The 12,101-nt window shown below is 40.8% G+C and overlaps 1 protein-coding gene across 2 annotated transcripts in view; it reads right to left on the minus strand.

The window, feature by feature from the left end:
• coro2ba (coronin, actin binding protein, 2Ba) overlaps positions 1–12,101 on the minus strand; it is a 54,286-nt gene that overhangs the window by 9,322 nt on the left and 32,863 nt on the right. For both annotated transcript variants that reach the window (XM_085772800.1, XM_085772796.1), the window contains exons 2-5: positions 9,844–10,044; positions 2,652–2,768; positions 1,647–1,796; positions 64–228 (exon numbers count right to left, since the gene is read on the minus strand). In XM_085772800.1, the coding sequence (XP_085628926.1) occupies positions 64–228; positions 1,647–1,796; positions 2,652–2,768; positions 9,844–10,044 (633 nt within the window). The remainder of the gene's footprint in view (positions 1–63; positions 229–1,646; positions 1,797–2,651; positions 2,769–9,843; positions 10,045–12,101) is intronic.

Raw genomic sequence — 12,101 nt, forward strand, 5'->3', positions numbered from 1 at the left:
TTTTAAGTCTGGTGGTTCCCACGGTGTCCATGCACACACACTCCATCAGTCCCTCCCTCTGACCTGAAGGACTCTCCCAGAGCGTGGCTCGATGACTCGCAGCTTCTTGTCTTTGCAGCTGGTGGCCAGAAGGCTGCCGTCTGTGTTGAAGGACATGCTGAGGATGACGTCGGTGTGGCAGTCGATCATTTTAACCGGCTCTCCGATCTCCAGGTTCCAGATCAGGATCTGACACAGGCGGAAAAGATTGTTTGGGTGGAGCCGTTAGATGTCTGCGGTGCTTGGATCAAAGGTGTGATTATGCTGTGAGGTTGTGAATGAAAGCTGACTTTGGCTTTCAGTGTGATACTGCTGACACATCAAACAGTGATCTCTCATATCTGAGTGAAGTAAGAAAAATGTTTCATGGTTGCAAAATAGCCTGGCAAAGAAAAATCAGGCCTGGATAGACAGGGCTGTAAACTTATTATTTCATTTTTATTCGTATAAAAATATTAGGTTGACAAAAAAATCTGTAACTCTTGCTTTAAAGGGGACATATTATGGAAATATCACTTTTTGAAGGCTCTTTAACATATATAAAAAATATGTAATGTGCAGGCTCCCTAGGTTGAAATCCATGTGGTTTTACAAGCTGTTCCCTCAGTTGTCTTCCAGTGATGTAACTAAAGGTTTCAAATTTGCATAATCCCACCCCTACCTGGTACCAGTAGAAGGGGTGGGGCAAGCAGTGGTTCATTTGCATTTAAAGGGACAGACACTGAAACCAGCTGTTCTGAACAGGGCTGTTTTGAGAGGATGAAAAGAGCTGTGATGTTTGATCCTTGGGGGATTTTCAATTCAATTTTATTTGGGGTGGGACAATGCAAGTTCATGAACAAACACATAGAATCGTAAACAAGCTGGATTTTAGCCGCGGGCTAATTTCCATCTGTTGTCCCATACTTAGATGTTCCCTAGTACAAAGCATGTCACAGACATGACACCTGGGAACTATTATTAATATGTCTCCTTTAGAGTATATTAACAATTTATTGTAAACCTGCTCTCTTCAACCGAGCAAAAACATCATCAGAGATTCATCCCACCCAGGTCACCACATTTTCACCCTGCTCTCCTCTGGATGGAGACACACGTCCTTAAGAACCTGCACTTCCAGATCCCTGGTAAATTTTTACCAGAGTGCCGCCAGAGAACTATTCTGCAGGTCAAGTATAACACTATCCTGTACACATGCAATAACAGACTGATTATGTGCAATATTATCTGTGCAAATCAGCTATGTGCAAGAACAATGAAGTGCATGGAGTTACTCTGCTTTTATACTTCTAGTCATCTTATATTGATTGTTTTGTTTATTTATATAGATCGTAATGTGTCAGTAATGTTATGTTCACTGTGCTTACTGTTTGCACCACTAGAGACAAGTAATTGCACTGTACACTGCAATAACAATAAAGGCATTGACAAAACTGTTATTTTAATTACCTGTAGGTTAATTAAATAATTACACAATGATATATCACAAAAAAAAACACACTTTCAACATGACAAAGTCACTCCTGAAATGAGCTACAATTCCTTTAACCTGCGTGGAATGCAAGCTAAATATAGCCTACTGTGTTGAGTCAAGCTTGCTGTGGTACCTTGTAGTCATAGCCAGCACTGAAGAGGATGCCGCTGCTGGTGGGATGCCACTCGATGAGCCCCACCCGTCTGCTGTGACCGTACAGCTCCAGCACCGCCTCCGTCATGTTGCGCCTCAGACCGCCCTCTGGGATCTCCCATACTCGCACCTGGCACGGTCACACACACACACACGTCGAATATAAACAAATGCAAAGCCCGCTATCATGGAGCAGACACACAAAAGACAGATGTTTATACATATGTTATTATAGCACAGGTTCATAGGTGAATTATATTTTTCTGTCAAGGGCCACTACAGTATGTGTTTTTCATAAGTCATTACTATGAACTACAGAACACAATCAGTATGGTGCAGCTAGAGATTCCTCTGATCAAAAATACCACATGCTATCAATGTAGTCCATTGCATTAGGATTAGAGTGGATTACAGCTATGGCCAGAGGCTCTGTCCTGGACCAGAGGAGATTATCCTTCAACAAGTGAAAGTACTATACAGGACACAGTGCTGCAGTGGCTCAGTAGAGTAATGTAACAGGTGCATGTACTGGAATAAAAAAAAAAGGCCTACGGCCGGGGGTCTTAGTATTGGTCATGTAACATGTGAGATTAAGAGCGATAGTGATTGAGATATGATGTTGTGTCTAATATCACTTTGTGTAGTCAGTCCCTGAACACCCAGCAGATTCATATGCTGCTCAAAGGCATTTCACATCTGTCATTTCCCATTTTCAGGCCACTGCCGCACAACAACATCATGGAGCAGAGCAGCTGCCAGCCAACATCCAATCACAAGCCCCTGTCCAGTGCAGACTCTGTGAATCAGCGGCCCTCTGGCCATAATGAGCCCATGACCTCTTTGCCCTGTGGGCAGTCGACCTGTGGTTTCACAAAGGCAGTTTGTGTTTCACATCTTCAAAGTCATCGAGTCACACTCAACCCTCTGCAACCTGTTGGGATAAATGCCAGAGTTTAAAGAAAAAAGAAGAGTGTGGGTCACTTACCGAGGTGTCCTCAGAGCAGGAGGCCACGATGTTTTCAAAGAAGGGGTTCCACTTGATATCCAGTACATTGCCTTGGTGGCCACACACTTTTGGGTAATGAGAGTCCAGGCGGCCAGACTGAAACAGAAACAGCACAATATAATATTTTACACCTTTTTTTTGTTTTGGGATAACATACATTGATAAGAGACAAAAAATATCACACAGGTCTGTTAAATTAGTTCATTCCTCGACACCACTTCACACAGTCAGCACAAAGGATAAACTAAACCATGCATCACCTCTCATTGCTTTGACACAAAATGCTTTTGAAGCTGAATGAGGCTGAATCATTTGTGTTACAGTATCCCAGTCGCAGAGACATTAGGTGGTGTCACTCTTCCTTCCACCTGACTCCTAGCATTTACATAAATATATGGGCGCTTTTGTGCAGAATTACTGCACTAAATTTCATTTAGTGGACTCTGAATTACTGTACCCATATATGGTATTAAAAAAATATATATTTATGCCAAATAAATAAAAGCAATTCAATCTGAGCTACTTCAAAGACAATAGTAGTGAATACTGTAATCCTTCATGTTTTTAGGTCAGTGTGTTCTGAGTGATAAAGATTTCTCATTTAAAGAAAAAAAAAATGTCAGTGTTGATCTGAAATATGGATGTAGTGTTTTGGTTGCATTGATGCAATTTGGCTGTGATGTAAACTGTTGTGCTGAGTTGGCTGAGAGAGCTGTGTGAAAAGTTTTGCCAAAGAGAGAAATGGCTTGGCAGTAAAGAATACAATCAATTGTTCTGTGTGCCACACCATCAATCACACATTATAAATGAATGTCGGTGGGAACAGAGCTGAGCAGAATAGCATAGATAATACAAATTCATTTGACTTCAAAGAATTCATCTGGGCTGAAAACAGCATGTGTAACAAAAGAATGTAGATTACTCAAAATAATAATAGAAAAAAAGCACCAATACGTGATGATAGGTGAAGGAAATAATAAGAATTCATTCATATTTGCTGCCAGATGCAAGTAAGAAATGATCTGTGTTCATCTATTCAACTCAACTATTCTTAGCTGACTGACATAATAAAAAGCAAGTGAAATCACATCAGTGAGATGCCTCAATAACTCCTGGACAAACACAAAACAGTGCAGGTTATTGCACGGGGAGGTCTGAGACGTTGCTGTTGATGCAGTGACCCACAGAGTCCACAGAGGGGCGCCGGCTCATAACAACACAAGGACACAAAGCTTTTTACTGTCTGACATGATGTCATGAATGTTTGATGTCAATTCAATCCACTGACCTCTTTTTTTTCATTTCCTCTGAGATTTGTTTAGGAGCGCTCAGTCATGCGTCAGTGAAACCCTGCGTCTCTCTCTCTCTCTGTGTGTGTGTGTGTGTGTGTGTGCATGCATATGTGTGTGTGTTCTCACTGAGCCATGAAGATTGACTTCAGATGCATTATCAGGCTGTAACAAAACCTCTTTTCAATAATAAATTGTTTGCTATTTCAAGTCCTGCAACAAATGTATCAGTAGAATCACTGCTCTGTTTCCTTCGAGTACACAACTTTTCAAACTAAAAGAATTCTATAAATGTACATGACTGGTAGATCCACTACTCATATCGATCAATACTAGCTTAGTACTAAACCCCAGTAGACAGGTTATAGCCTGCCGGCTGCCGAGGACAAAATGATTTCCAATCCCAGAAACACACACAGTTATTATGGTATATATATTGTATATAAATATATAGACTAAATCTTAAGTGTCAGTGTGCAGAAAGTCATATTTAAAGTTAACACACTGCCAGAGATACTGAACGCTTTGCTGACAAGATTAGGAGAAGATGCCAAAACGTGAAGTGACAGTGAAGTGACAAATGAATTCAGTCAGTGTGAGAGGAAACAAGGACAAACTGATGTTCACTGATGCAGGCCAGCAGAGTAATGAGATGACATACGATATAATAATATTTCTTGAGCACCTGGGTCACAGTTATCACCGAAACTAATATCTGCTAATTACAGTACATACACATACATGTAAATTCCAGGCAAGAATGAAAAAACAATAACTCCTTTCAATGCATAATATAAAAAAAGACAAGTCATGCTGATGCTTTTTCTGTTAAGTGTTACAATGACTGGAGGCTTTAACATGACCTGGCAACATTAATAACGTCAGATCTAGGAGACTCTTTATTTAGGTGGAACTAATTACCTGCAAAGAATTTGTGTCTGATGGGAAGGAAGCTAAGGAAGCCCACGAGGTTTAAGGAGGAAATGATAATGGAACATCAAATGAACAAAATAAATCTCTCCAGCTTGGATTTAATATGAGTGCCACAAAATAAAAAAGATTAAAAAAAAAAGAAAAAGAAAATTATGAACAGCCACCGGTGACTAACATTTATCTGGATGAACTGGCAGGAAAATGGCACAACATTAGGCCTCATTGTCTCTCTGCAGCTCATTTCCTGAGACTGCTGATCCCTGCCGGTGACGCACAGATGTGCTGGTGAGGTCCCAAAGGCTCCAGTCCACCAGAGACAGCACACTCTGATTGTCACCAACTCCTATTGATCTGAAATACCCAGTAAATCTTGACTAATGTGTCTCACCTCTGAAGCTCTGTGATTTCTGCCACAACCCATTCCAAGAGCATGCAGAGGGATATTCTTTTGAAAATGCAGTATGGCTCATGGTCATGATATGGAATTACGATTAAGAGAACAGAGGTAACCGAAGGAGTAATTGTGTTTTGTCCATACACGTCTGTAATTTAGTTTCCTCCAGTTTCTCCTCTGCTGCTGGATGCTGACTCAAAGGACTGTACATCTTAGCTGAACATTTATAGCAGAAGATTTTGTGGCGTCTTCTCCCATATGGCCCGGCTGCTTCTCTTCCAACTGAAAGCAACACGCTGAGTCATGCTTAGTAAGTCAAGTGAATTGAATATTCTGCTGCTGTGGTTTACCTCATGTTAATGGTCTAATGCAGGCGCCTGGTGCTTTTATTTTAAATGCATGTCTGCTCTGCCTGCAGGGCTGGGACCGTCAGGTGATCTGGCCTCTGTCACTGGATCACTGCTGCATTTGTTTCACTGTACAGTAGGACCTTGTTTATGGTGACGTCACACTACAGTGACAGTTCATGATACTGTAGCAAAGTAATGCTCTGCTAGGTTGTGAATATGAGCATTGTCTGCCATGTTGGAAATGTCCTTTTCCTTCTGTGCAAGCCAACGAAACAAGTGCACTGAAAATACTCTGGATGAGCAGCACTTACACTTTGTTGTAGTTATATTCAAGGTAACAGATATTAGCATGCAAATGTATTGGTATAGCACATTATCATACACAGAGGTTGTTTAATGTGCTTGAAAGAAATGAAAAATTATATATTCAATAAGAATGGAAGTAAAAGCACAATAAGAAAACAGAATGACAACAATAAGAGAAAAATTAGGCTACATAATAGATAAAATCGATAGAAAACAAACATCTCAACAGCAATGAATGAAACATACAGGGGGGCAACTAACAGTTACTGTAGTTTCATCGTTGATTAATGTTTTGCTCCATAAAATATCAGAAAATAGAAAAAAACAAACCTGCCCATCACGATATCATGGAGTGATGACATACACAAATCACTAGTCTCTCAAAAATCAAAAGATACATTAAGAGATCCTTTCTACATTTTATTCATTTATTTTTATTATTGACAAAATGATTTACATTGACAAAAATGTTGTTTTGCCATTGATCAACTAAATGCTTCAGCATCAGCTTTAGCCAATAATAATAATCAAGAAGATGATTCATACACCTCTGCACGTGCTCCACCACACTAGTAATTCTACAGTGTAGTAGTAGCAGTAGTAGGAGTAGTAGCAGTGATTCAAACAGCACCACACCCTCTGCACTGTCTTTGTCTGCGGTGGAGAAGAGGTGTGTGTGACCTTATGTGTCATCTTCTTGGCGGGGCTGTGTGACAGGTGGTGCCAGCGGTAGTCCTTCCACTCGCTGGTGGCATCGTCTGGGGCTAACCATATGGCTGTCTCGCCGGCTGTCATCGTAATAGTCTGCCGTGCTCACGTCTCGCCATTAGCCATACCCACCACAGATTAGTGTGTGGATATAATGAAACCAGAAGGGGCTCATTTTAAACGTTCACAAGAGTAAGAGTGCCTTCAAGCAAGAAAGGGGTGTAATTTAATTCATCTGTGTTATATTTCAAACAAAACCCCAGTCTCTCCTGTCTTTTGTAATTGTCCTACCTGTTCTAATTATTCTCAGATAACTGGCACACACAGACTGCTTCTGATGATGACGGTAACTACTAAACAGGACAGACAGCCATTGATTTTATCCAAAGTGTGACTGGTGGTATCGACCTGTGTACCATACCTCCACCTACTTAAGATTCAACTTTACATTTGATAAACTTCCTTCCGCAGCTGTAGCATGAACAACACACACACATTTAGCAGAATGTGTATCATATGCTTAAAGGGATAGTTCAACATTTTGGAAAATTGGCCCATTGCCATTTAATTGTCGGTGCAAGCTATTTTTAGAATGGCGGAGCAGAGCCGCGAGCTGCAAGTTGTGACCTGCACATTCACCACGCTATGAGATAATAATGGAACGTTATGAGATAGAGTTGTTTTAGAGGCAAATGCAGAGACTGCTTGCTGAAAAACTGCCCCCGACGGGAACGCGCATCAGCGGTTTTGCACGAATTTGCCTTGAAAACAACTCTGTCTCGTAACATTCTGTTATTATCTCATAGCGTGGTGAATGTGCAGGTCACAACTTGTCCACCAGAGCGTTTTGGAGTTGTTGGATTGTGCATTTGATGAGTTTGATAAGGGAAACCAAGAAATTCCATTAGCCTCTGTAGCGTAGCTCTGAGCAGCTCGTGGCTCTGCTCCACCGTTCTAAAAATAGCTTGCACTGACAATTAAAGGTCAAACCTACCTCTAAAACTGTAAGGATCATGGCGATGGGACAATTAGCCAAAATGTTGAACTATCCCTTTAAGGAATATACTTTAAATCTATATCTGGTATGGCCCTTTAAAGATAACAACAATGAATGAAATAAACTAAGCGCTATGTCTTAACTGCTCCTCTTTATGTGAACTGCTGTATGGGGTCACATGAGTTTGCTGATTTGTTGTTTTGATCAGAGCATCGTGTATGAAACGCCAGCCGCCGTCCCTCAGAGGATGTCATCTGTGCCGCTGCTGAGTATGATAAATACCATTTCTGAACTCGTCAACTCAGCAGAAACCCCGGGAAATGCTTAAGTGCAATACTTTGACTTGCAGGAAATCGATCTAGTTATGGGCTTTGGAGGACTCATGGAAAGAGTCATTACACAGCATGAAAAAATACCACAGTCAAAGCATGAGCTTCACTTCAAGAATTATTAGTCAGCCTGCTGTGGGTGATAATGTGCAAAAAGATATTTTTAAACCCTCTAAAAACCGAAGACCCCCAGCTGACATACAGGAAATTACTGCCTTAATTACCTCTACTATCAGCAGATAGTACTAATATTAGCCTTTTTCTTGATTGTCATTACAGTGACTGGAAAAAAGCATCTCAATACCTCAATACTGCTTGTATCACCTACTTCTGTCTCTTCCATAAATCCTGTACAATTAAATGACACTATACAATATAAATACATAATAAAGGAGGAACAAGCCACCAAATAGCCATATGTGAACCCAGATGCTAAGACCTTCTCTTTCTGTCTATGCAATCAACCATTTCCAAACGAACACTGTGCCAGCCAGTGTTACTTTCATTATGGGCTGTTGTGCCACTCTCCTTCAAATGCTAAAGCTCAAAACAAAGGAGTTTCATAAACAAAGAGCGCTGTGCAGTGACTGCCTGCACTCTCAGCAGTTTAAAGAGGCACATCACAGTGAAACAGAGGAGGCGGACCAAATGAAGACCCTCTCTTAAAGGACTTTATGAAAGGTTATATAGCCTAAAGTGAGGATGTGGGCCCTGACTACATACTGGAACTACACAGTTGCTCTGCATATAAAATGATGTAATGAAGCATGGCAGCTGTGGATGGTTTCAGATCTGAAGAAAAAAGGCTGACATCATTGTAGCACTTCACACTAACTATCTAATTGCCCAAATTTATACACACACACAGTGATGTACAGTAAAACGTAGCTGCGGTCTCCCTGTTTCAACCTACTGAATACTTCTTCTGCCTGATAACAGCTTGACTTGACCTTGCTCAGCAGCCAAGAGCTTTTCAAGTACAGAATCTCTGGCAGAGTCTCTCTTAAAGAGGCAAAGCACTTAATGATTTCTCAGACCTCCAATGTTATTTATGAGGAGGAGTGAGATGCAAAGTACTGTACATCTATAGCTCCATTATTTGTGCTGCATTGTTGTTAATACAGGGGGAACATAAAAGAATGTGACAATAATCAGCATCCAAAAGGGAACATTTGTCTTGCTGACTACAAGCACAGACACAAAACTTCAAAACTGCTGTACACACTCACAGCATCACCGGGGTAAATCAAACAAGCTTAACATGATGTATCCTCCATAAAGCAAATGGATGTCTTTATATCTGCAAAGTTGTATAATGAATATTTCAGCAAAAGCAATAAATCAGAATTTAGTTGCTGAATGTGAAGAGTGAGGTGAAACACATTCTCTTCTGCTATAATCCAAAAAAAGAATTTCACACTTTCCAATACAACAGTGCTTTTCTGTGGTATTTATGGGCAGTACCACTCTGCCTTTATGTGCTCCTGTTGGCAACACAACCATGTCTGAACTTTGCCTTTAGATCCTGGCTGGAGGATGTAAGGCTGGCGTGCTTTGCAATAGCAGGGTCTGTGCTTCATTTATGTGGAAACAGCTCTCCAACTTCACATTTTATTCTGCTGCGAAGGAGCTGAAACCACAGAAATGTATAAAGCTGCAGAAAAAAAATGTCCAGTCTGAACCCTAGAAGAATGTACGCCATATTACTCAATGACATTGTCGAGTTTGAGCTTCGACCCACTGTGAATTATGTGACTATTGAACAAATGTTATGTACATCTGGTTTAAAATGCACCGCGCCCAAATACTCCTCGTAGAGTTTACAGTAATGTACAGCAGACAGACAGTGCAACAGTGGCAGTTACCTGGGATACAGGTATAACGATGAAGGAGCCCCCACCGGCGGCCTCTGTGACGACCGCAACAAACTTGGAGTTGACGGCGCAGAAGTGGTTGTCATGGACGTTCTTGGTGATGGGGACGCCGTCGTAGCAGTGCTCCCTGTTGGCTACTTTCCCGTAGACATTTCGAAACTTGGAGCTTCGGTACGTCGGACGCCATGACATCTGAGAGGAACAAAAAAACAAACAAACATTTATACCAGTCCATCGATATATCAAAGCAATGTCCATCACAACTGCCAGAAGCCCATGAAGATGTTTTTATACTGCCCGTTTTGACCAAAAACAACCCAAAACCCAAATATGTTCAGTTCACAATGATATTAAATGAGACATCTTCTGCCCCCTGTTCCACAAATTAAAATAGTTCCCAGGTGTCTTAAAGACATGTCTGTGACATGCTTTGATCAAAATACCCCAGGGATCAAACATCACAGCTCATCCTCTCAAAACAGCTCATAAAACCACATGGATTTCAACCTACAGTAGGGAGCCTGAACATTACAGATTTTTCGGTCAATTCTCACATTTTGGAGGCCGGATGGCAAGATAAACACCCAGATATTAAAGAGCCTTCAAAAAGTGATATTTCCATAATATGTCCTCTTTAAACAGTGAGAAAAAGACTTATATTGGAACCAGCTTTTTTGGCATTTGTGCTTTATAAGTCAGTCATTATCATGAATCAATTTTCTGTCATTTGATGAATTGATTGATTTCTTACTAATCTTTCTATTACATTTCTTTTTCATTATGTCCTTCTTTAATACCTGGTCTGTGTTTGTACAAATTCTCAATGAAATGATCTCAAGACCTGTACAAACATATTCCAATTCAAGAAAATGCTAAAGGAAATAACAATCACAAACTCTTTTTATTAATGCAAAAATTTCAGATTGAAACTTTGTTTGTTTGTTACTGTATGTTTTTGTTTGTTTTGTTTACTTCATTGTAAGACTGTTGCTCAGTGACTGACAGATTATTTCAGAATAATTACTGCATGTATTGAGTGAGAAAGAGTAAGAAAATGTGCTTACAGTTTGCACTGTGGTCAAGTTCACAGTGCTTTTTCTCTCAGAGGTTAGTGTGTAGATATTAATTAAATAGCACTTGTCATTGTGTGTAGGCAGAAGAACACAGCAGGATGAGGTAACCAAGTTAAACAAACAAGGAAACATGCTGCTTGTTTGTCTAAGTATTTTCCAGCACTGGGCGTGATGTATATGACTGTCTAGAAGGAATCAGTAAAGGCTAATGGCAGATTCCCTTGTACCAAGCCCACAGTTGCAGGGTGGGCTGTGCCATCTGTGCAGACATGATAACAGTCACACATGCAGTTGTGGGAAGTTGTCCAAACTGGTCATGGGAGTGAGACTTTTAAAGGGTGAAAATTGTTTTGACACTATTTCACTCTGCCTCAGAGCCAGTGATTAATGTGTGAAGAAATAAGATTGTTCCAAATAACACGATCACAAAAAGACAAGTGTATAAACCGAGGCCGATTAATCTCCAACCAGCTCAGCGCACCACAGTATGTCCTGTTGTTTGTCACTCAGTTTTACTTCAGAAAGATCTTGTGGAACAGAGAGGCAGCCATTGTTTGCAAGCCACTACACACAACAAAAGAGAAGTGGTTATGTTTGACTCAAGATGCTTCTTTTGTTGGTCACTTCACCACAAGAACGCATTGATGGAGCTCTTGATTTTTTTTTTTCTCCCACCCCGCTCTGCATAAGAACTGAAAGGTTGACTCAGTCACAGGAAGTGGATCTCAAATGACCTTCGGCCCATTAGGAAAGAAGTGGTGGGAATTTCTCACTAATCAGTATGGACATTCTCTCAGTCTGTTTATGACACAGCTGAAGGAGACTGGATCACTCCACCAAATGGAACTGGGAATATGTGATTCTCAGTCAGATCAGTGGCAGTAAGGACAGATGACATCAGGCAATCCTCTATTCAGCATTGTTCCTCAGTTACAGAGGCGAACTGGAGGGTGGGGGGGTGGAGGGGAGCAGTGTATGCATGCAAATACAAACATCCCCTGACCATGCTGCTGCCATTGTCTTTCCCTGTCCCTTTCCGTCTCCAACCAGACTGGAGAAAATGGTGAGTGTGGGTAATTTATTTTCTAAACAATAGTACATATGCCGTACAATGTTCTTTACATAGAGACTTTTGTTCCCATGGTGCATCTTTTTTATTATTATTATTATTTCAAG

Source organism: Trachurus japonicus, chromosome 3 (genome assembly GCF_045865225.1).
Source record: "Trachurus japonicus isolate A0001 chromosome 3, Traja_1.0".
NCBI classification, from domain to species: Eukaryota; Metazoa; Chordata; class Actinopteri; order Carangiformes; family Carangidae; genus Trachurus; species Trachurus japonicus.